The sequence below is a fragment of the Denticeps clupeoides genome, unplaced genomic scaffold, assembly GCF_900700375.1.
Source record: "Denticeps clupeoides unplaced genomic scaffold, fDenClu1.1, whole genome shotgun sequence".
Lineage (NCBI taxonomy): Eukaryota > Metazoa > Chordata > Actinopteri > Clupeiformes > Denticipitidae > Denticeps > Denticeps clupeoides.
Genome location: NW_021629706.1, coordinates 87,662 through 113,808, shown reverse-complemented (window position 1 = coordinate 113,808; position 26,147 = coordinate 87,662). Strand labels below are relative to the sequence as shown.

The 26,147-nt window shown below is 49.5% G+C and overlaps 1 protein-coding gene across 1 annotated transcript in view; it reads right to left on the bottom strand.

Moving 5' to 3' along the window:
- The window catches only part of LOC114772237 (SLIT-ROBO Rho GTPase-activating protein 3-like), a 43,109-nt gene extending 21,491 nt beyond the window's left edge, over window positions 1-21,618 (bottom strand). The window contains 4 exon segments of the mRNA XM_028965239.1: window positions 1,232-1,294; window positions 3,497-3,659; window positions 9,722-9,917; window positions 21,314-21,618. Of these exon segments, the coding sequence (XP_028821072.1) occupies window positions 1,232-1,294; window positions 3,497-3,659; window positions 9,722-9,917; window positions 21,314-21,380 (489 nt within the window). The 5' untranslated portion in view covers window positions 21,381-21,618.
- Window positions 21,619-26,147: the final 4,529 nt, after the last annotated feature.

The following is a 26,147-nucleotide window of genomic DNA, read 5'->3' as shown; positions in this document are numbered from 1 at the left end:
GAGGTGAAAGTGCATGAGTTCTATGTACTGTTGTTGAGTACATTGAGTACATACTGTTGTTAATATGTGAAGCGGGTGGGGACGGCAGCGGTTATCTGTGGCTGAGAGAGATGCTGACAGTGTTCTTCCACACACACACACACACACACACACACACACACTCGGACGGAACAGATGACACCTTCGACCTGTAAGGGTGGCATCGGGCGCGCCGCATTAATAAACCTTCTCCGGCGTAAGCGCGGATGCCAGGAGGAGTCGGAACCGGGAGGAATGGGTCTAGCCTCGATAGGAGTTCGGTTATAATCGGCCCGAGAGATACGCGGGGAAGTTGGCCGTGTATAAAGAGAGAGAGAGAGAGACATTGATAGCGGCAGTGCGGCACGCTGCAGAACGCTGGCACGGGCTCAGGGATCTGCAGTCAGCATTCCGAGAGATGCGGCCATCAACAGAGACTAATGCAACAGAGAGATTCTCTTCTACGTTGCAGGAAATAAATGTCGTAATATATTAATTGTACATTATGATTATGTTTTGAGGCATGAAGGTGCCAAAATGAGGAGATATTTAAATGAGATGCATGACATGCTGCTTCATTCAACACAGAACACTGGCACAATCAGAAATATTTCTGATTATTGAATAATGATGCATCAAGCATAAGTATAGTTAGCAGTACAGGAAAGGGAAGACTGTGTGTTGAAGTTAGGGAGTGTGTTTAAGTTAGGGGCCGTGTGTAAGTTAGGGAGTGTGTGTAAGTAAGGGTGTGTGTGTAGGTTAGAGACTGCAGGTAGATTAGGGAGTGTGTGATTAAGTTAAGGAGTGTGTGTCAGTTAGGGACTGTGTGTAAGTTAGCGGGTGCTTGTAAGTTAGGGACTGCGTGTATGATTGTAGATTGTGTATGCATGTAGAGTAGGGAGTGTGTGTAAATTAGAGGGTGTTTGTAAGTTCAGGACTGCATGTAGGTTGGTGAGTGTGTGTCAGTAAGGGATTGTGTGTAAGTAAGAGTGTGTGATTAAGTTATGGGCCGTGTGTAAGTTAAGGAGTGTGTGTCAGTTAGGGATTGTGTGTAAGTAAGGAGGTGTGATTAAGTTAGGGGCCGTGTGTAAGTTAGGGGTCGTGTGTAAGTTAATGTGTATGGGTCAGCAGCTCACTGAACTCTCTTTGAAATCATCGGGTGCCACTGCGGCAGGGGTGGTTGAAATGCGTGGTTGAAATGCGTCACACTCACAGTGTAGAGTTCATTGGTCACCTTCACCAGCTCCTCGTGCATCTGGATTCCGATGTCTTTGCTCTGGAAAAGAGGGAACGGAACAGCGTGATGTGAGAGATGCCACTCAGGCCCATCATGTCCGACGGGCGTCATTTCAGCGGCGCCACAGTCTGCGGCGGGGTCACCGGGTGCACATTAGCATCAGACCGGATCTGATGGAAAACATGTCACGTCCATAATTGGATCACAAATGTAATTTAGAGCGCGCTGACACAAGATCACGCACATCTCCTCTAAAAGGGTGAGCCGGACGGACGCTCTATCACGGTAACGCGATTAGGCGGACTTCCTCCCGCCGCCGTGCCGGCCTGGTCTCTTCTTTCACTCGATGGCCCCGCCCTCCTTCCTGGGAATGCTGGCAGCCTGCGTTTAGCTGCTCGTTACCGATTCGCTCCGGCGGTGGCAGCGGCTACAGGAAACCTCGGCGGCTTTAAATTCGACGCGTTAATAACGCTCGAACACGACGCGTTTGGCCCGAAATATTCTTGTCGCGCCTAATCGATAAGAAGACTTGTCCCCTTAACAAGAGGGCTCAGTTGCGATCAATATCCATCGATGGTGAAAAACGTGACCTTCATCAACAAGCCCGCCATCGTCCCCAGAACAACTGGGAGAAGGTCTTTTGGAAGGACGGTGTCCATCATTCCAGCAGGACAAAAAGGAATATTTATCTCAGAAACTTCATTGGAATTTCACTGCCTTAAAACTTTTTTTAGACAAACTTTTCTCTGCTGCAATAAAAAAACAACAACTTGACTTTAACGGAGACGTAACCTCAGAAAGGGACAAATCCTCCCGCCTCCCACGCACCTGGACGGACCGGAGGGGGATGGCGGCCTCGTCCGCAGCACCATATGCTCGAACGCTCCCTGTGCAGATGGCGTACGAGAGAGATGCATATTACCCAGAATCCCGAGGTGGCCTCTCTCTGCATAAATCATACTGGGCCTTAATACGCCCCCAAATCAATACAGCCGCAGTGCTCTCCCGGAGCCACGCCCCAAAAATCCGGCACAGACGTGACCGTTCATGTTGATATTTGGCTCGTGTTTTTACATTCAGGAGGAAGTCGGGGCCGTTCGTATTCTGCACCGATGCCGAAATTGATTGTCAGCCGCGCCGCGGAGGCTTCGGGCTGCGCCGCAGTCGGCCAATGGGATTGGAGGACCGCCCTGATGCAATGCCCTGCAACGACGCGCACCTCCACATCCGGCCAGATATTGCGGCTAATCGCCCGCATGAAAAAAAAAAAAAAAAAAAAGCGTGGCGAATCGGGGGACCGTTATTACCGGGCAGAGAAGCAGAGGGGCCACACGTTTAGCCCCAGGCTACAACACGCACCCCACATTAAAACATCCGGATGGAGCCTCGCCTACAGGAAGTTGGGCCAGGTGTAAACCACGTAGAGCACGCGCTGACCGGCCAGCGGGCACGAGTGACACACAACTGTCACGTGCCATTACGATAGGAATATTTTAGGAGAAGAATTCAAAGTCTCAAAAATTGCAGCATTTGATTTCATAATTCCATTGAAAATGCACGTGAATACTTGAAACGAACATACTTTTGATTGCTTTCTTATTGATCACGGGAACTTTTCTAATAACCATTTTATCACCACTTTATGTGAAATGCATGTAATATATATAAATTAATGACTGAAAACCCTTTTCACAAAAAAATATATATTTTTAGATGCACCTAGTATGACGCTCCACACATTGAAAAACGGTAGATGGTATCATATTTTCATATTTTCATACGCCGTCCGTCTTGGTCCTTTTATCTTTTATCTTTTTTCAGTCTCATAATTTCCTCAGACAGACAAAATGCAACACAGACGTTGGTTGGAATGAATTTCGGTGCAAACACACACACACACACACACACACACATCTTAAAACCTTTAATGGGCATCACAGACGGTAAGTAATATATCTAATAATTACTGTAATTACTTGACCCTTACCCTCATTAAGTAAAACCAATTGCATCTTGTGTGTGTGTGTGTATACATACAGTCTTTTTTTCTGGGGGGGACAGCAAAATGTCCTCCAAATCTCACATTTTAATGTATTTGTGAGGACATTTCAGTGGACTTACTTATGTCCATACGTTAGTGACATGCCCTCATTTTAGAATATTCATTCACTGCATATGAATAATATTCGCACACAGAGCGGCCATTGTGCCGAATAAAGGGCTCGGCGGCCGGACACTGACCTTTTTAAAGAGCCGGATGACGTCCTCGCTGATCTGGGAGAGGCGGACGATGACGTTGTTCATGTAGATGTCGTTGAGGGCGGCGTGGTCTCTGCTCTCGCGCCGCGTCTGGTTCAGGACGAGGTACCAGCAGTTCACGGAGGACAGGAGGTGCTGGTCTTTCCTGAGACACGCAGGAAGAGGGTAAAGTCTATATCAAGACACATTCATTTTCTGCAGAGACGGAGCCACCGTTTTATCACCTGAAACATCTGCTCAACCGGGAGGGAAAAATGCTTTTTTCAAACCTTACAACTCTAGAAATGTGTTCCCGCAGGCCGACGTTCACGTAAAAAACCAACAGGCACAAAAACCCTGTCACGAATGCCAATTTATTACCAATACACAATCATTTTAATAACCATTAGCACCGTGCGCAGCATTTCTGCAGTGTGTGTGAATGTGTTGCCAGTTTTAGAACCGCAGCGCCGTGGCCGCTCATCTCCTCGTCTCACGGGTAAATTCTGCCTTCAACCCTGCCGATCCTGGGGACGCCGGGGACGCCCATCAGACAGGCTACGGCAGATAAAAAGCCGAATAAACTCGCCGCTCCCTCCGCCGCATTAATCCAGCTGACCTGCTGCCCATTTAGGTTACAGAGAAATGGAGACAGAACTCTTCTGCATATTCACACTCAATGCTAATGCAAGACCTTCTTTTATTGCTTTTTAATTTGTATGCGATTATTAAACCTCACGCAATAATTCATCCGTTTTTGCAGAACGGAACTGCTTAAGATAAGATCCTTTATTAGTCCCACAAGTGGGAAATCTACAGCAAGATAAGATAAGAGCAGCACAAAATAAATAGCATAAAGACTGCCGACAGTACATTGTAAAAGTTTAATGTGCACGTTTTGAAATAACTGTGGATATTAAAGTGTATTAAAATCTGTATTTGTACAGAGTGGATATATAAACACGGTGTGCTTGTTAGTCTGTGTGTGGACGACATTACCGCTCTATTACACGATGGGAGCCGACACGACACCCTCAACAAAGAGCCCATGATCAGGCAGATAACAATCATTAATGATTTAAAAGTGCTCAGGCTTTAAGGCCCTGGGGAGAATAAAAGGAATGTCACCTGACCCAGATTTGACGGGTTTAAAACGTGCCATATTCAATATGCAATAACTTATTCTCCGTGACCCATTTTTATTTGCTGTATTGCATTGTGTTCAGGCGTCAGGTGAAAGGGGGAGGAGCCTGAGGCGTGGGGCGGAGACGACGCGCGAGCTGATTGTCTCCTTTCGGGACGCGTGTTCATCTGGTCCATCTGTCAGAAATGGGTCATGCTGAATACGGCGCCTCGGGCCACCATCTCCAGCCAAGATTGGAACATCTTTCCACTCCTCTTCTCCCTCATCCTCATTTCTTCCACACAATGAGGGCAACGCAGATCAAACGCAGGCACCACCGCCAGCGCCATCGTCCCCGCGTGAACGATCTTCGCCTGAATTATGCACCCGACGTTTCCTTCTGACGGGTTTTCAACGTTTGAAAACCCGTCTCTGAATTCTATTACAGAAAAAAATACTTCATGTTCGTCTCTTGCATGGCAGGATCTGAAATCGATTTTTTTTAGGACATTTTCACAATTCGAACCCACATATACTATTTTTGAACGGGTGACTGCTTAATGGTTAATGGTAATGGTTAGACAGTCCTAATTTCGCTTTATAACAGGATGGGAGCCTCTTTTTTTATTTTTAAATGTCTAATTCCGACCTCATTACGGTGGAATTGGGTCCAAACCGGTGTCAGCGTTTCCTGGGAGACGAGCGCCGCTCGTCCTGTTGTGAGGGAGGATTCATCGGGCGAGAGCGTGACTGCGGAGCGGCACGTGCCACTTTTCCTCGCCGCATTCCCGCCGCTGCGCCGGCTTCCGCTCCACTGTGACCGTCGGCAGGGGCCAATCGGAGCAGCTCCTGGGGGCCGGGAGACGGCGGTGGCCGCTGCTCCAGGGGACGTGGAGGGTGCGGTTTTAATCCTCCACTACAAGGACAATAAGCTGTTTTCTGTGATGCGGCGCATGTTCAAACACTCGTGGCCAACATGCAACGGGCTCTGGTGACACACACACACACACACATCACAAGAGCACCGAACACGTCTCAGAAGGCTGAATAAAAACGCATTTCTCAATTCCATGAAGCTCCTCTACCAGAAACCCTCTAATCTACTCGCTTCTGGCTGAACAGGCTTATCAGAAGGCTACTGAATCAAAAGGAATAAGAGAAAGAGAGAGAGTGTGAGTGTGTGTGTGTGTGTGTACACGCGCGCCACAAAATTCACTATTCAAATGCCTTTTCCTGCTTTCAAGCTCGGGTTCAATGCGCAGCAGCGCCGCCATTCACATGTCTGTCACCATCCGCCAACATCTGATCGCAACCAGCTGCAATCCTCCAGGGCTCGACACACACACACACACACACTCACACACACACACACACACACACACTCACACACACACACGACATACTCCAGGCCTGGCAGTCTGGTGGCAGTGGTGCTCCTGACTTCATTCAACATCCCCGGAGACTTCAAGCCAAACCCCAGGCAGCTGCTCACATTGTCCCATGAAGACGGCTTTTGACTACCCCTGTACATCTAAAAATGTCAAATAAGACCACCACTGGAAATTATAATTCTTCTATCACTCAGGGCAAGTGCCGTGATTGTCATTGTGAGACACTGCAGCACAGCACACGGTGCAACGTGTCCTCTGTATTTAACCGTCACCCTTGGTGAGCAGTGGCCACCATGACAGGCGCCCGGGGAGCAGCGTGTGGGGACGGTACCTTCGAGACCAGCTCGGGATTCGAACAAACCATTGCACCTATGGGGCATATGGGTTGCCCCTACTAGCATTATTTGACCATTTTAGGGATTAATGCATTTTTAAAGCGTTATTTGACCATTTTCAGCACGTCTGGAATTGAACACCGACAACACAAGAGTGTGAAAATCTTTCCATCTTGGATGTTTCTGCAGTAACCTGGTAGTGCAAGACAAAAACACAAAGTGAAGAGGTAACAGGGATCCCCAGGTAACTGGGCTAAACTGAAACGAGAATTTAGTAATAAAACTGGAGACCAAACAACCAAATAAGAAGTAGCTTCTCTAGCGAAGGACAAATATGAAATTAATCAACAACGGTAACTTGTCAATCGTCTCCTATGAGGAGCCTCAAGTAACTTATTTTGTAAAGAACGAGCTATGGGGAACTAAAATGGTAATTTACCTCATTTAAAGAGAAAAGTTAAGACTGTGGAGAAGCTTGTCCAAACTGTGTCACAACATTGTCTGGAAATGTCACGTTCAGCACACATTCACGTGCATCCAGCACATCATGCAGTATTCTTAACGTACGACAGATCATGGCGAAAAGTCTAATCGCTAGTTTTCTGCTTTAAGGGCGACTTTGTTGTCATCTCACTATATACAAGAGACGAGATTGCGAAGATTTGGAGATTCAGTGTGCACATGAAGAGGCAAAAGAAAAATGATGGCCTACGTCTACATCAGTCACATTAAATGTGAAATGTCCAGTGCAACGTGAATCTTTTTTTTTTCCACTTTATTTTGTCTTTTTTGCAATTCCTCTTCTCCCAAAAATATAATTTTATGTCAAATAATTTAAAATATAATTCAGTTTTCAAAAGTGGCAAACATTCTGTATTAAAGGTCAGCTAGCAGTTTACTGAACAGCATGCGGAGTATTGCGGAGTATTACGGAGTATTAGAGGTGGTGGCCACTAGTGGCCCGGAGTCCTAAAGCAGCAACGTGACCAAAAAACAACAACAGAACCGAACGTAAAAGCTTTCATTATTATTCCCTGTATCTTCGATAAAGGCTGAAGCTCGTTGTTTAACCCCACGACCCGGTAAAAGCTCCGTGTGTCGTGCGCGTTGAAATTGCCATCAGCATTCCTGGTCTGCAGCGGCGGGATGGGCGTCTAATAAAGACGAGGAAAGAACGCAGTAATAAGAGAGCAGCGGCACATCAAAGAGCCGGAGACTCGGCCACCATGCAAATTTGCACTCAGCTTTTAAACCAACTGTGTGTACGTGTGTGTGTGTGTGTGTGTGTGTGTGTGTGTGTGAGAGAGAGAGAGACGGAGAAACATACAAAAGTAGAAAACTTGTTCTACATCCCCCGCTGAGTAGCCTGTGTAGTGACAATGGCCGAGATGAAATGGTCAGGGAGCGATTGAAGATTAAAGCGTGAAGAAAGAAAGAATAAAACAGGGAGCGCTTGTCCTCCGTCTGGAGCCACGACCTGGACGAGGCTGTATAGCAGAGATAGGACAGAATGTCATGACCCCTCTGCAACCTATAAAACACACACACACACACACACACACGCATAGTGGCTGAGACAAAAGCACCCATCCACACACAAAAAGTCAATCATGCAAACGGCTGCTTATCTCGTTCAGGCAGGTGAACGAGATACTTCAGCCTCTCTAATGAGCTCTGTGTTTGAACCCGGCCGCTGACCAGCGGTCTGATTAATGCGCCATTAACGGATTAGAATATTACAATAGCGCGGCGACGAGGCGAATTTGCATGAACTCGTGTTGGAAGGATGTGAAGGAGGCCAGCGGGCCGCGTTACCAGGATGAGGATCATGGGAGGCGTCATGGCGCAGCCTCGCGTCGATGTGGGAGGAGCTGATGTAAAGACCCGCCCGTGATCCAAATGTCACACCACGACGCTGCCAACCGACCGACGGTGCGGCATTAAAGTGCACGTTTCATATTGCAATATAAAGGCACTAACAAAACGCTGAATAAACGAGGAAATGACTGCAGCAGTTCAGGAAATACATCAGCGTTTTGCATTTTGGAGTCGTGGCTTTTGGCATAGAAGTTAGCGCCAGGAATCAGTCTTACAATCTGCACATTCCAAATCCATAATTTACATCCACTTTCCGACAGCCAAAGAGATGCACGTGATAATTTGCACAATTTTTTTCCATTATTTGCATGTACGCGGCTCACTCTGCTGGAAAATCCCAGATCAAGACCAAGATTCATTTGCTCGCTTTAAAAAGCCTCCGTTTTCTATGACCAACCAGACGCGCTCGTCCCTTTTCCACGCAAAGCGTGAGTGAGAGGCCTGGCGTCCCGGCGCCAACATCTGGGCCCAATTACAGAGGCCGGTCCCGCTGAACACGCCCCTCAGGCCCGTGCCTGCTGGGAGGCGGGGTTTTTAGTACCAGGGCCGGACAGAGGACGCCATCCCGATGGCCGCATTCCCCAAATTCAAACTGCGTCGTGCACAAAGCGCGGAATAAGAAGAAAGCGCGCCATTTCCCGTCTTTCAAGCAAGAATTCCATCCGCCAGCGTCCACGTTTCTGATTGGACCTTCAGCCCTGCTCCACTTTACTGCCGAGATAAGAGCGCTCGGTTAATCCCGGCTCGGCTCATGGAGGACGTCTGCATCTGAAACGCAGGGGCCGTTTCTCGACTGATAACTCCAGACGCTGGCAGCCTCACTCGGAATCGCGAAAACACACACCGACATTCATCTGGGACGCTGGCCGCCGGCCGAGTCCCAAATACACGAGGCGGTTGGGGGGGTTCCAGGAGAACCCAGCAGACCAGGAAGCTGCCACAACAGATAACGCCGTCTACAGAAAGTTGCCTATTGTACAATGGCGCCAACGGGCACAATGACACGTGTCTGAAGATGGTCCACTAGAAGGAAGAACTACAGACCTGCAGAACCGAAATGCGCATGAAGCCCTGCAGAGTGGACCTGTGCTGCGGATCATCACTTCAGCATCAGTGGTTCTCTTCTGTTGGCTCCCCGTTGTGAAAGGGGGCGTGGTTTCAGAAGACACGCCCCCAGCTTCCCACATGCTGCTCATTCTGTCATGCTTGACAGATTATATTCATGATATTATAAACATTATGAAGATAGAAACGTTATGGGGTTTCTGACAGACAGGTCACATGATCTGGTATTCTGGTGACATGATAGGTCCTGATCACCACTGTTAACCCGACAACATGTTGATTTGTGATTTATCTACATACTCACTCCGAATACGAGCTCAGGCAAATGCAAACTATACAAAATATTATAATAATAATAATGCATGGAATATAACAGCAAATTATTGAAGCTCTCATGCACATCCACAGCCTGAAAAGAGCGAACCCATGAACTCACTTGAACTGCTGGTGCTCGCGAGAGCTGCGGATCTTGGAGGAGAAGCGCTCGGCCAGCTTCTCCAGACTGCGGGAGTACTCCAGCTGGATCTCGGCCTTGCGGCGGAAAAACTCCTGCAGGTCCTGCAGCAGCTGGATGCGAGACTCGGACTGCTGCTCCAGACACTTGAACTGCTCCACCAACTGGTTCCGGATCTCTGTCCACGAGAAGGAGGGACCGGTGTGAGACACGCAGCGCACGCTTCAGGCCTGGCCCCGGAGTCCCACACACTGTGGACCACCAAGACCAGGACTGAAGAAATGAAGACATTTTTTAAACTGCGGTTAGTGAATGATTTAATAGCTGGTTGGACACAGACCGACCGAAACCAGGGTCTCCGTTTCACTGTCACAGTTCACACACGCTGGTGTCACAACTGGTAGTTATAATAAACAAGCCCAACATGGATATTATACGTGGATATTGTACTCCGCTTTCACGCCGTTTTTTTACCACTGACTTTTAAGGTCATACCGGCACCATCTAGCGCCCCTTCTGGTTGGCTGCAGTATGGTTTTTTAGCTCCACCCACCGCCATGTCTTTCAATTACACATTTTGGTCCCTCCATCTCTGAAGGTACGAGGAAGACGCTCATCTAGACTCTTCTCCGTCTTGGCCCCTCGGTGGTGGAATGAACTTCCATCTCAGTCACTGAGCACCTTCACACGGCAGCTCAACACCTTCCTCTTTAGAGAATATTTAGATGAACTTGTAACCTTCTTCTTGTCTGACTTCTGTATAGAAACTAGAACAGAGTGAATAAAAAGATTGTATTCATAGTTGGGGTCCTAGTGAACCAGAACTGATCACTTCATCCATGGTATGTAAATATAAAATGTAAATGTAATTTTTTTCTAATCTACAAATCGAAGTAAAGGGAATGGGAATGAAATGATTGGCGGCTGTCCCAGCATCATGGAACAGACATGGACACCCGACATGGACTTCAGCATTCATTGCATTTTTTTAAGAGCAATTTTTTGACATCATGCACCAGCAAACTGAATTATGGGTCCGGTGCTTTGCATGTGGAAGTGGTTCAAAAATGCAGAAAAGGCGGCAGCCAGTCAATTCCCTTTATGCATAACGATTGGCCAATAGGTTGGGAGTACTGGGTGCTGCGCCCATGCTCCCTGCATGGCAGGCGTACAACATTCTTTTTTTTTTTAAAGGTTAAAAATGATTTTTCCCCCTGTGATGATTGCGTTATTTTTGACAGACCCTTTTTTTTGTTTCAAATGTTCATAAACGTATAAATATTAAATATGAAACGTGTATGTACAAGAACCGGTGACAAATGGGCCCGTTAGGAGGTGACGGATTAAACTCATCAGTGAGAGTCGCTCCTTCGCAGTAAGATAACTCCTTCCTGAGCGGAGCTGGAAAATCTCATTAACGCCCCAGAAGTTCCTCTCCTGTGCACCTGAACAGGGGGAAATGTCGCACAATGCGCTCAGAACGTTCGCTGCATCCAGGCGGACCATCTAGGTGGAAGTGGCTCTCTTACTCTGACGCCTTTTTAATGAAGCTAGAACCAAGAAAATAACGTAATTATTAAAACAAGTGTGAAAGGTGGTGTATGCTGTACAGGTGGTGCATTTTGCGAGGGAACGTTCCTCAGCGTCGAGGTTAGCTGTGAGCTTATCTACCATCACAAAACTCCATCAGGCCGAGAGGCGTTTTATTCCGTCTGTTGGCCTCCACCAACCTCATTTCTCACTGCATTTTACATCATACCATGTATTATACCGACAAATAAAATGTGAATTTTAATTTTCTGCAGGTTTTACAACACAAAAGTAACCTCCAGGGATGTACGGATGCACTCAACTTGTCATGATCCGGTGCGGAAGGGGTTGCGTGTTCCACGTTGGTCCTGTGTAATGTTTCCTGATCGTGTTCACCTGTGTAAGATTGTATAAAGCCGCCCAGTTTGTGTCTGTTCACCGTCGGGTCGTTGTTTTAAATGTTCATCATGTATTAAACCCCTTTTGTGACGTCATGCGTACGCGTCCTTCTTCATCGTCACGTCCAGCCATCGTTCCACATCAAACCAGCGTGACTCAACTTGGCCATCAACACGATTCTTTAGCTTGGCTTTCCGTGTAAGGGGATGGATGTGGGGCTTCAGTACATATTCATGGTGCGTCGGTGCACCCCTAGTAACCTCCTCCTTTTATTATATTTAACATCGGCGCATGTATCTGAACATGAAGGGAAAGCAGCCCTGGATAAATCGGTCCAGATTCCGAGGACGCCCCTCCACGCCAGCAGGGCTCCACGATCTCTGGTTAACCGCCGCTGGCGGCCTGCCTTCAGAAGCTGGGCCTGCGCCACGGCGGCGGGGAGAACCCGGAATGCTCCACACACCCCGGCGTTCCCGAGCATTCCAGCCTCTTTTCCCAGGACGGCCGCAGATTCTCGTTCCTTTTATTCCTTCCTCCTTTTCTCGCGCTGCATTCCCACCGCGGCCGGAAGAAGAAAGGAAAATCCGACACCGTTTCCTCGTCACGTGAGAGGGGAACTTGACAGACACGTTTGGTGAAAATAGGTCACGCGCGGCGCCTTCATCTCGGAGTAATTCAGACTTCGGATTCCCATCCCCACTCGGCGCTTCCTTTCAGGCCGGGGGACGAGGCCGCGAATCAAGCACATTCCTGCACGTGTTAAGACAAGACACGGGACAAAACGTGGAATCCATCTCATATTTTACACGGAATTATTATAACGGGTATAAAATCCCCGCTCCCGAAACGGCAGCAATAGACAGGACCAGAGCTGATTGCATAACGCTTAGCCTTTAATTGAAGGCCGCAGTTCTTAATGTCGTTCGGTAAAGCAGCAGGGACAAGACATACGTCCACCCGATCATGCCCGGCCCCACGGGTGCAGGCGGGGGCAGATTTCACGCCACGGCGAGAAACAATGCGGAGCGATTTACACAAAGCTCGCTTTGATATGCAAATTAAGCAATTAAACGCTCCGAAATGCATCGTCTATTAACCATTGCTGGACTGTAGAAATTGATGGCAGCGCCATGCAGTGCGTGCTGCGTTTATTTGACGGCATACGAACGAGAAACGGCGGCTAACTCTCATCGCGCTGATGTAACGGCAAGCGATTTCGAACAAGGGATGGGATGCATCGTGACGTATTGCTGATGGACTCGGAAGGTGAAGGGTCACAGCTCTAGTTTGCGCTCATGCTGTCAGGCGGAGGTGATCGCCCAGCCCTACGATCATCTCCAGAACATCAGAACACGAGCATGTGTGCAAACTAGAGCTGTGAGTGGCCTAGCGGTTAAGGAAGCGGCCCCGTAATCAGAAGGTTGCCGGTTCGAATCCCGAGCCGCAAAGGTGCCACTGAGGTGCCACTGAGCAAAGCACCGTCCCCACACACTGCTCCCCGGGCGCCTGTCATGGCTGCCCACTGCTCACTCAGGGTGATGGGTTAAATGCAGAGGACAAATTTCACTGTGTGCACCGTGTGCTGTGTATCACGTGTGACAATCACTTCACTTCAAACTAGAGCTGTGAGCCTTCACCTTCCGACTCCATCAGCAATACGTCACGATGCATCCCATCCCTTGTTCGACGCTTTCCTGCGTAAATCTTCAATCGTTCTCTCCTTCTTTATTCGAACCAGGCATCAAACGCAGCAGACAGGCAGAACTGAGACGCGTTGGCCTTCACCTTCACCTTCTACAACACCGTTTATCTCCAGCTTCCACGAATACCCGTCTTTCTGGACGTTTCTACATTTCCCTCTCAAATGGCGGACAACCAGGAAGAACAATGGCAGGATGCACGGGACAGCCTTGACCTCTGACCCTGGGAAAGAAAAGCGGCACTGGCAACGCATGACTGCTGTAGTCAGACGGAAAGAGGGACGAAAACGAAATTGTCCCGGGGGGGTCGGGTCACGTCTCCGGGCCGTAAATTCCATTTAATCTGGCACACGGAGATATGGGGGAAAATAATGAATTAAACAGCAGTCCTACATGAATAAATTAATGCCGATTTGCATACTGCATATTACATTACATTATTATTATTTTCTTGCAAAATAAAGTTCTCGTGCAGTAATCTGTGCGCATTCACCACGAAGCCGCCGGTTATCGGTGTCACTTATCCAGCTCTTCATCTAATGAAAGGTCGCGCTCACGCGGCTCCCGGAACATCATTAGGGCCGACATCCGCTCGGCTAAAAATCCTCAACCGACAAATTACCGCCGCGGCGGTCAAAAAAAGGTCAACAGTTGGCTGCTCCCCTTGTTCCAATCCGCTCGCCGCACCCGGGCGGGGCCGAGCTCGTTACGTAACGGCCCCTGCAGCCAATTAAGTTGAAACGGAATGCGTTAACCTCCCGCGGCCGTATTAACGCTCCTTCATTACGGCAGGAACCCTGAGCGCCGGGCCCTTATTAGCGGGCGAGGCGCGTTTATTGATGCGACCTGAAGCTGTGACAAGAGACGACAGACAGACAACTTTCCACCGTACGGTAATCATCATCGTCCTCCGGGCTCATTAGGCACACTCGCCTGTGTAGAAAGTTCCGGAACGCTCACATGGCGAAGTAGAAAGTGAAGCGACCAAGTCAGGGAAAAGTCTGTGGCTGTAAACGCGGCCCGCTTCATGGCCCCGCCTCCAAACCCAGGAACGCGGCGGCGGCGTTTTACACGTCAGGGTGGAGCCGCCATAAGCATGAATGGCGTGTCACGGGAACCGCATGCGAGGAACTGGGATTCTTGGCGTCCTCGTCAACCAGGCTCACCGTGCCAATGTACGATCACACACACACACACACACACACACACACACACCTCACCCCCGAGCTACGGTAAACAACATTTGTAACGTTTGCATACACTCAATGCAAATCTGGCAGAGTGCAGGGCATTTTCATGCAAATTGCTTCTCCACCGCCGCCTGCGTAACTGGTTACCGGAGTCCGTGTTCAAGTCTTGCATATTGCTGCAAGGCATGAAGGCTTCAAGCTTGCGGTAAATCCAGACCCACAGGTGAAGAATTCATATTCTCGTACTCTCCAGCTAGATCCCCAATAACACGGTGCAAAGATAACAACAGGCAAACGGTAAATAAATATGAACAAATATAGAAATAAATCACTTGATATGAGTGTTGGTAGTGGTAGTAGCCTAGCGGGTAACACACTCGCCTATGAACCAGAAGACCCAGGTTCAAACCCCACTTACTACCATAGTGTCCCTGAGCAAGACACTTAACCCTGAGTGTCTCCAGGGGGGGACTGTCCCTGTAACTACTGACTGTAAGTCGCTCTGGATAAGGACGTCTGGTAAACGCTGTAAATGTAAAAAATGTTGAAAATCCGGTTAAATCGATTCCAGGTTTTAGTAAGCAGTCCTGCACTTGGTCCCGTAAATTAATAATAATATCACACACAATCACACATGCTGATAATCTTCAGGTGGACACTCATGGGTCAGCGGTGGCCTAGTGGTTAAGGACGCAGGCCCGAAATCAGCCAAGGTCCCCTTGATGAAGGTCCCGTCCCCACACGCTGCTCCCCGGGCGCCTGCCATGGTGCCCACTGCTCACCAAGGGTGACGGTTAAATACAGGGGACACGTTTCACCGTGTCACCGTGTGCTGTGCTGCAATCACTTGACTTTCACTTCATAACATTTCAATCAAAACTCCAAATATGAATTAATATAACAATGGAAATAATTTGTTGTGTTGGTGGTGGGATTCTCTGACTGTACTCCTGTGTAGAAGTGAGAGACCGTGGAGAGAGAGGGAGAGGGAGAGAGAGAGAGAGAGCGAGAGGGAGAGAGAGAGGGGGGGGGGGGGTCGTCGTGGTTCTGATGTTGAACGGCTGTGATCTCGCCGACTGTCCTTTTTAAAAAGACAGAATGGTGGAAAATGGACGCCGTGGTGTTCACCACTGCATCTGCACACTGAGACACACGATCGCGATCCGGAAGGTTCTGGGCAGAGGGCGCGGCGCGGCGCGGCAAAGACAAATTTTCACCATCGCCATCGCGCACTTGCTCTCGGGAGACCACGCCCTTTAAAGGCTGCAGCGGGCAGGCTGCATGCCGTCTCCCCGGCAACACTCTCCCGGGAGACGGCGCCGCCGCCGCCGCGGCGGGGAGGAGGGGAGGTCTGGTGACACGACTCGCTGACCCCGCCCCCCACACTCCGCCTTTGTTCCCGGCTGCAGGCGCGCAGGATATAATGTAAAGCGGCGGGCGTGTCCCTGGAGTCCATGCCGAGCGCTACGTTAAAAATGGCGTAATAGACATGTGGGGATGGGCGGAGCCATATTATTGATTATGACTATTACAATTATGTATGTTTAGTTATGACCTGGTTAACTGCTGGTTAAAAGATGCCGGTCCATTTCTCGCCGAATCTGTTATTTCTGTGATATTCATGAGATGATGATGCGTTATTCACACGGCAGAACAGGCCAGAAAAAACGACGGAACCCACATTCGCCGCTTTCTCCTGCCGCGGGACGGAACGTTACGCAAGTGTCACTTTCCACTGAACCGCGGCCACACCGGATCCGTGACAGGACGGCCCCCTCCTCCCCCCTGTGCTCCCCGAGGTCCGCCGCGATGGCGTCCTCCGCGCTCCGCCGTCCTGAGCGGGCGCGGCCGAGAACAAAGCAGCGTCTCTCTCTCTCTCTCTCCACTTGTTAAGGAAAATTAATCCTTTATAGCGGCATCAATTATTCAGAAGAAATTCCCCTCAGTCCCTGCCGAGCAGGAGGCCAGAACCGGACCCTTTCTACAGGCCCGGCCCGTTTTGGAACCAGTGTTCTGGCTCTGAAGTTCTAGACTGCGGCTCTTTGGAAAAGTGTATTAAATTTTCATCTGTCGTTTGTTTTATTTCAATTGTAGTTGAAATGTTGAAGATTATAGTGTTTTCTTGTAACGTTAAAATGCGAGGTGTGTCGGCTTTTGTTGCATCACAGATCGCCGTCCATCGATGTCAGGTCGATTAAGTCCCCCCCCTTCAAATCTGATTGGCCACCCCGTCTGGCCACGCCCACCGGAGCTGTTAATCAGGTCTTTAAATTAGAGTCGCGTGTCAAAATCTGATGCCTCTTGGGTAATATTTAGTAATATTTGGTGTTTAATGATTTGCATATGCTGATTTTAAGTTGATTAGTTGACACATTCGTCACGTCATATTCACGCCGGTAACAAAACGGCGTAAAGAAATCGGCATTCTGGCAGCGCTCACCTCCCCAAACCAGCCGCACTTGCCATATATTTTTTCAGAAATAATCTCTTTGCACGAGTAAAATTTGACGAGCAGCAAACTACGTACTTCTTTTTATACTCAAACGGCTGTTTGACCCCGGCTCTAGACATCGTTTACATTCACGCCGTTTACCAGACGCCCTTATCCAGAGCGCCTTACAGTCAGTAGTGCCAGGGACAGTCCCCCCCTGGAGACACTCAGGGTTAAGTGTCTTTCTCAGGGACACGATGGTAGTAAGTGGGGTTTGATCCTGGGACTTCTGGTTCATGGGCGAGTGTGTTACCCCACTAGGCCACCACCACCCTGCACTGTCATGCGCCGCCTCTTCTCTCACGACAGCTAATTGGTATTTTCATCTCGCGCCGACCCGCAGTGCTCCAGTATTCCATAATAAGCAGGCTGGTAATTGGCCGTTAATTAACGACGTCTCTACGTTCCGGCTGCTCACGATTCACTAGCGCTGCCTCACGTGTACACATCTGTACCTGCATCACAGTTTTCACAGGTTATGCCATGATGGACAGCTGACGTAGAAGGACACAGAGGGCGTGGCTGTAACTAGATTCTATTCTGTTCGCAGTCAATTTCATTCTACATCCTCTCAAGGTGTCTTTAAGACACCATGGAGACATTGGGGCCGAGCGGTTAAGGAAGCGGCCCCGTAATCAGAAGGTTGCTGGTTCGAATCCCGACCCGCCAAGGTGCCACTGAGCAAAGCACCGTCCCCACACACTGCTCCCCGGGCGCCTGTCATGGTGCCCACTGCTCACTCAGGGTGATGGTTAAATGCAGAGGACGAGTCCCCCGGGCCGGTCGAGAACAGCATGCGGCCCGCCGCGATGTGGCCGCCGCCCGACCGGCGTATAAAATGGAGCCGCGGCGCTGCCCGTGTGGTTCTAATAAGAACCCGAATCGCTAAATCTTTTATATTGACTGCGATGAATAAAATATTCCGCTTCCCTGCGATACGGAACATGGACCGGGAGAGCGCCGCGCTTCCACGACAGATGGCGGTAAGCAGGCGGACAGGAAGAGGCCGAGAGCGCTTCCGGTTAAATAATCTTCCGGAGTCGAGCGCTGATTTAGTGCAAGTCGGCGGGGCGCCGTTTTCCGCGCCGGCGTTTTTACGGGGCTCCTCGTTAAAGCTTCACGACCCTCATAAAGGGGCCGGGGATGAAGTGGACGTGCGAGGGCCCGGCGAGGCCAGGGCAGGGGAACCTGCTCTGTCCCGAGCCGCGGGATCCGGTACGTACGACCGACCACTGAAATCCAGCGGATCCACGGTTCCCTGTTAGAGCTGAAATCCACCGCGATGCGTCCACCAGGAACCCGGTTTTTCTCCATCCGGCCTTACGTCCACACGGAGACGCCGTTTCAGGGAACCCGGAACGGTCCTTTTTTTAAAATGGCTTCCAGAGAGAATTTCTCCTTTCTGCGTATCGTGTGGACGGCGAAGCGTTTCTATTTTTTGGGAAAACTAAACAAGCAGAGTGGGGAGTTACAGCGCCATCTACAGGTGTGGAGGGGGATTATAACAGAGTTCTGGACGTTCTCTGGGGCAGTGGTGGCCTAGCGGTTAAGGAAGCGGCCCCGTAACCAGAAGGTTGCCGGTTCGAATCCCGATCCGCCAAGGTGCCACTGAGCAGAGCACAGTCATGGCTGTCCACTGCTCACTCAGGGTGATGGGTTAAATGCAGAAGAAAAATTTCACTGTGTGCACCGTGTGCTGTGCTGCTGTGTATCACAATTGACAATCACTTCACTTCTCCAAACAAGGAGAGCGGGGAGTTACAGCGCCACCTACAGGTGTGGAGGGGGATTATAACAGAGTTCTGGACGTTCTCTCCTAACAACATTTTAGTTACAGGGACAGTCCCCCCCTGGAGACACTCAGGGTTAAGTGTCCTGCTCAGGGACACAATGGTAGTAAGTGGGGTTTGAACCTGGGTCTTCTGGTTCATAAGCGAGTGTGTTACCCGCTAGGCTACTACCACCGTACACCGCTACTTCCACCAACAAGGACAGCGGGGAGTTACAGCGCCACCTACAGGTGTGACGGGGGTTATAACTCATTTTAGAGAAAAGCATTCTTGTGTGGACAAGCCTAAGTAGCTCAGTAGACGTCCACTCAAGGAGATCCATTAATTCTGTCTGCTGACCAGCTGCCGGGTCTCCAGTGGTCAGGCCGTGTGGGGGATGGAGGACCAAGTTCTCCTAAAGCCCTGGCAGCATGGAGCTTCTCTATTTAAATGCAAATCGCGCTCCCTGGCAGCTGAACAGCTTGGATGAAGGTGACACGGGTTCCTTGTTGAACATCTCAACAGAACGGGTCGTTAAATTAAAGACTTCAGACGATAATAACAACCTTGTAGGACTTTGGAGGCTTAGAAAAAAAAAGGAAACCAAGATACGCATCTTAACAGCAAAGATCTCACGCCTTTGCTGCCTCAATTTTCACCCGAGCTGAGATGACGCTCCGGTTGTGAACGGGCTGAATTCGGGTACTTCGGGCCTCGTGAAGGACTGCACTGCAGCACCGGCCGCTCGCTCGCTGCGGAGCGCGTGCAGGTCGTGAATCACGGAGCCCTTGGCCGCGGCCCAGCCGCGCCGGTACGTCGCTCTCGTTCCTGCACGGTGACGTATGGCCAGGACGGGTATTCTGGCAGGTAAACCATCATGCACGCAGCACTGGACCGGCAGGAGGCCGGGTGGCGGGCCTAGTTGCATCCTGGATTAAGGGCAGCGGCCCCTTTAGAACGTTCGGCTGCAGAGTGATGACATCTCTGAAAGCCAGAGATACGATCGGGGAACAAGACGTTAAGCACCTCCAACGGCCAATCAATCTCCTTTATCTGGGTCTCCTCAAAGCGTTGGACGTTTTTTTCTGGTTAATAAATGAACGCAAAACAGAACCCAACATCAGAAAATCTGGGCCTGGGTCACGGTGGGCTGATCCCACTGTGGACCACAGAGCTGGAGATGTTCTGAGGATGCTGCGCATCAAACACGACGTAATCCGAGCGCGTGCGAGCGGTGGCGACGCAGCACGTCTCGCTTCGGGTCCTTGTATGGATTTATGAAGCCGGTGATCATCGTGCCGGGAGGAACGTTGATCACTTCTGCTGCCTTGAGGTTGGAACGAATGCAGCGTCTACGAGATTCGCCGTGATGCGTCTTCAGGTGGAAGGCCCTTCGTCTCCATCCAATATTCTATCCATGGAGATCTTTTTCATAAATGAACACTTTATAAAAGCAGCTCTTGGCGAGCTTCGTCTTTCATGCTTCCGTGCTGCTGCTGCAGCTGCAGCCTAAATTGATCTTCCTTTTATGAACGTGAATAGCATGTCATCTTCTGTAAGGTGGGGCTTGTCACACGTCGCCCAGCAGAAGACGGTGGTCCCTCTGCGTCCTGCTCGGGTCGTCGCCGTGTGTAATACGTGGCTCGGCGGCGGTGACAGAGACGTTATTAAAATAAAGACGGGCCATTACGGGCGTCGCGGTTTTATGGGCCGTGCACGAGGATGCACTCGCAGTAAATCACGCCCAAGACAACAAAGGGGGCCGGACCGCCGGGCCCTGAGCAGGTGCATGTTTACGGGGGCCCCGTTCCCAATCTCCATCGCTCCATAATTCACCCCGACGACCCGCATGATTCACGGCGCTCCTAAAGAAGTCCTCACGACAAGGCCACGTCGCGGCGGGGACATCTGATTGACACACTTGGCAGCAGGGACGGAGACTTCTGCTAATATCCTCGCTGGGCTGCGCTAAATAACCATATTGGCAAGTGTGCCAATCCGGATTTACGAGGGTTGGGCTCAGTCTGGATGATTTACGGTGTGAGGATGTATACGGTGCACGAACCCAGACCAGCACTGCATGAACTTAGCTCCATTAATGTTGTTACAATGTTGCAATTTATATTTATATATATAAAATTTTTGAATTTATTTATTAAATTGTGGGTCCCACGTTCTTTACACCGGCTGGACGGACGCTTCTGTTTTGCAGGAAAGTGGACAATCGTGCACGGCTCGCCGAGGACAGCCTGTCCTTACTTTGGACATCAGGCCAATTTTTTTTTTTTTTTTTACAGAATATGCAGCCACGTTGTGCATAAGCGTTGCATGCGGAGCGTTTGATTTGCGGCTGGAACGGAGCAGGGTCGTCGGGTTCTCCTCGACGTGGACCTTCTCGGACCCGGTTCTCGGCGCGTCACGTGTAAACAAAGGTTCCGAGTCGCGCCCATCCGACCGACGCTTGTACCCAGAAAGCCCCGCGGCGGTTCTCGTACCTTTCACCTGCGTCTCGTACTCCCCGATGATCTCCTTGTCCTTCTTGAATCGAGCTTGAGATGACATGGTTCCTTCTTCTCGTTTCTTCTCGCTCTGCGTCTTGTGGTCTTGAACGGGCGACTTCACCTGCGAGCTCGGGCCGAACCGGAGACTCGTTCCATGCAGCAGGAGCGCAGGCAGCTCAGAACCACAAGGCGTCCATTCCGGGTTCTGCTGCGTCTGCTCCGGGTTCTTCAGGGTTCTGCGCGCAACACCGACCTTCCTGCAGCACAGCGAGATGAATCGAGCCGAGCCGAGAGTCAGACGAGACTCCTCCCACTGTAGAACCTCCCCACCCATCCTTCAACCAATCAGGTCTTCTTCTATAACACACTCACCCCACACACACACTATAACACACACACACACACACACACACACACACACACTATAACACACTGTAGAACCTCCCCACCCATCCTTCAACCAATCAGGTCTTCTTCTATAACACACTCACCCACACACACACACTATAACACCACACACACACACCACACACACACACACACACACACACACTATAACACACTGTAGAACCTCCCCACCCATCCTTCAACCAATCAGGTCTTCTTCTATAACACACTCACCCACACACACACACTATAACACACACACACACACACACTGTAACACACTGTAGAACCTCCCCACCCATCCTTCAACCAATCAGGTCTTCTTCTATAACACACTCACCCACACACTCACACTTTAACACACACACACACACACACACACACACACACACTGTAACACACTGTAGAACCTCCCCACCCATCCTTCAACCAATCAGGTCTTCTTCTATAACACACTCACCCACACACACACACACTATAACACACACACACACACACACACACTGTAACACACTGTAGAACCTCCCCACCCATCCTTCAACCAATCAGGTCTTCTTCTATAACACACTCACCCACACACACACACACTATAACACACACACGCACACACACACACACAATAACACACACTATAACACACTGTAGAACCTCCCCACCCATCCTTCAACCAATCAGGTCTTCATCTATAACACACTCACCCACACACACACACACACACACACACACACACTATAACACACTGTAGAACCTCCCCACCCATCCTTCAACCAATCAGGTCTTCATCTATAACACACTCACCCACACACACACACACACACACACACACACACTATAACACACTGTAGAACCTCCCCACCCATCCTTCAACCAATCAGGTCTTCTTCTATAACACACTCACCCACACACACACACTATAACACACACACACACACACACTGTAACACACTGTAGAACCTCCCCACCCATCCTTCAACCAATCAGGTCTTCTTCTATAACACACTCACCCACACACACACACTATAACACACACACACACACACACACACTGTAACACACTGTAGAACCTCCCCACCCATCCTTCAACCAATCAGGTCTTCTTCTATAACACACTCACCCACACACTCACACTTTAACACACACACACACACACACACACACACACACACACTATAACACACTGTAGAACCTCCCCACCCATCCTTCAACCAATCAGGTCTTCTTCTATAACACACACATGCACACACACTATAACACACACACAAACACTATAACACACTGTAGAACCTCCCCACCCATCCTTCAACCAATCAGGTCTTCTTCTATAACACACTCACCCACACACACATTATAACACACACTCACCCACACACACACATTATAACACACACACACACACACACACACACACACACAATAACACACAATATAACACACTGTAGAACCTCCCCAGCCATCCTTCAACCAATCAGGTCTTCTTCTATAACACACACACCCACACACACACACTATAACACACACACAGTGGCCTAGCAATGGTGGCCTAGTGGTTAAGGAAGTCAGAAGGTTGCCGGTTCGAATCCCGATCTGCCAAGGTGCCACTGAGGTGCCACTGAGCAAAGCACCGTCCCCACACACTGCTCCCCGGGCGCCTGTCATGGCTGCCAACTGCTCACTAAGGGTGGTGGGTTAAATGCAGAGGACAAATTTCACTGTGTGCACCGTATGCTGCGCTGCTGTGTATCACAAGTGACAATCACTTCACTTTATCACACATACACACACAAACACACTATAACACACTGTAGAACCTCCCCACCCATCCATCAACCAATTAGGTCTTCTTCTATAACACACACACAGACACAACAACACACACATTATAACACACACCATAACACACACAAACTATAACACACTCACACACACACCATAACACACACACACTATAACACACTCACACACACACTATAACACACACGCTATAACACACACACACACTATAACACACACATACACACACTACACATACAGAAAACACAAAAACAGTTCTCCTGTTTTGTCTTGTGGAGAAATTGTGAGAATTCATACAAAGCATGTATGAAGATTAATATTACCAAAAAATATTTTTAAGAATCTGCACACAGCCAGAGCGTGATAAATGCTTATTATATATTGTGATTGCGTGACATGCTAAATATATTTTCATTTCTGAGTAGCAAAACTGGGGGTAACACACTCGCCTATGAACCAGAAGACCCGGGTTCGAATCCCACTTACTACCATTGTGTCCCTGAGCAAGACACTTAACCCTGAGTGTCTCCAGGAGGGGACTGTCCCTGTAACTACTGATTGTAAGTCGCTCTGGATAAGGGCGTCTGATAAATGCTGTAAATGTAAAATGTAATGATGTAAATGTTTTCCCTGGACCACGCCCAGTTCTGGATGTATTTAGCTGTTCCAGCATCCTTCTGCCGTAATCTTTCTTCTGTAATGTTCACCAATAAACACACACAGCAGAAAAGATGTGGCGGTTCAATGCCGGGAAGAGATAGATTGTGCGAGTAAAGTACTGCCAGTAATTAGAGTAAGAGGTGGACCTACATCGGTAAAATAGAAGGTGGAGGGCCGCAGCGTTCCTCCGGCATTTTCCGAAGGGTATGAGGCCAGATCATTATCACGTTTGCTCTGCATTTACTACGGAAATCTTGACTCGCCTGACTGTCTAATATTAGTCAAGCCCCATTATAGTTTATCACAAGGTAGAGACAGACTCAGTCTGATCACCACTGCAGGAAAAATGGTCAACTGTGCGCATTTTATAAAGGTCCCCTGACATGAAAATGTGACTTTGTGAGATGATTGAACATTAATACGAGTTCCTTCAGCCTGTCTATGGTCCTGCAGTGGCTAGAAATGGGGGTCGGTGTAAAGAGTGTTTTGGTCGTTCTGCTCCACCGTTCAGAGAGCGGCAGCTCAGCTGGAATTTGTCCCCTTATGACATCATAAGGGGAAAGGTTACCTCCCGTTTCTCATGCTTTTTACACCCAGAGAATTTCCCGCCCCGCCCCTAAAACATCATCTCCACCGACCGTCATGGCTTCCAAATGTGCTAAGCATTGCAGTTGCTCTGTTATTGGACGTAAAAATTAGCACAAACGTATTTTTTTAGTTTCGTCACATGAGACTGAAGAACCAGCGTTTTAATTCTATTTATTTATGAAAAAACGCTAATACGACTTCCTGTTTGCGCCAAACATTGTGGTTGGTGGACGGTGTTGATGACTTCATTTCCACGAATGTCCCTCAACTTCTATAGGCCGCTCTCCTCCTCGTCCCGCCTCTCTCCTACTCATTAGCATTTAAAGCTACAGACAGTGAAACGGTGCGTCCTGGTAAATCTCATTGTGGGACTGGATCAAAGTGGCTGAAATTTTGCACCAAGAAAGAATTAGGAGACCAACAAGACTGATATAAAAGCCAAAAAAAATTAGATGAAAGTGAAGTGACTGTCATTGTGAGACACTGCAGCACAGCACATGGTGCACACAGTGAAATTTGTCCTCTGCATTTAACCATCACCCTGAGTGAGCAGTGGGCAGCCATGACAGGCGCCCAGGGGCGCAGTAGCACCTTGGCGGATCGGGATTCGGCAACCTTCTGAATAAACACACTGCATTCTCAGAAAGAATCTTTGACATCGGAGTCATTGCTGCAGGACGTCCAGAGCCCGGTGCTGACCTTATCTGTGGGTGGGAGGAGCTCAGCGGGCCCAACGTGGCCCTGGAAATTGTGGGGTTCCTCTGGCATCCCCTGTGATCTGCGTGTATTTTGGGAGCTCTGACATTCTGGATTTCAGATGGCTGGCTGGGATATGTTATAATTACACGCCAGAATGAGGATAATGTGTCTCGAATGCTGTTTAAATGCTGTACACTGAAATGCATGATCGGTGCAGAACGCAATAAATATGAATCCAGCAGCAGATTAATGCACCTTCTTCCAGCCTGCTGCTCTATCTTCTGGCTGAGGAAACCAATTGGTGGAGAAAGTTTGGCAGGGGTCACTAAAGACCCCCTGCAGTTACACCGAAAGGCTCCGCCCCCGTCCTTGGCTCCCTCTCCGCAGCCTTCTGCAACACCCCCTCAGCATGAAAAATGCATCGGTTTCGTTTATTCGCCCCGCACCCCGGCATTTTCTGGCCCTTTCACCTCCTTTTTCACGAGGAGAAGGCCCTTCCCGGAGAAGTCCTTACCTCGGGACTTTTAAACGACTAAAGGAGGCGGGACACCTGTAATTCACCTGCGATGGCTGGCGGCTGCGCCACCGCTCCGGGGGGCCGGGACCCCCGTGCGGCCACAGATGGCGGGGCACGCATGTGTCCTTGGCTCCTTTTGTCTGGGACGGAGAGACAGCGAGCTCCCCCTCCTCCACATCCTCCTCC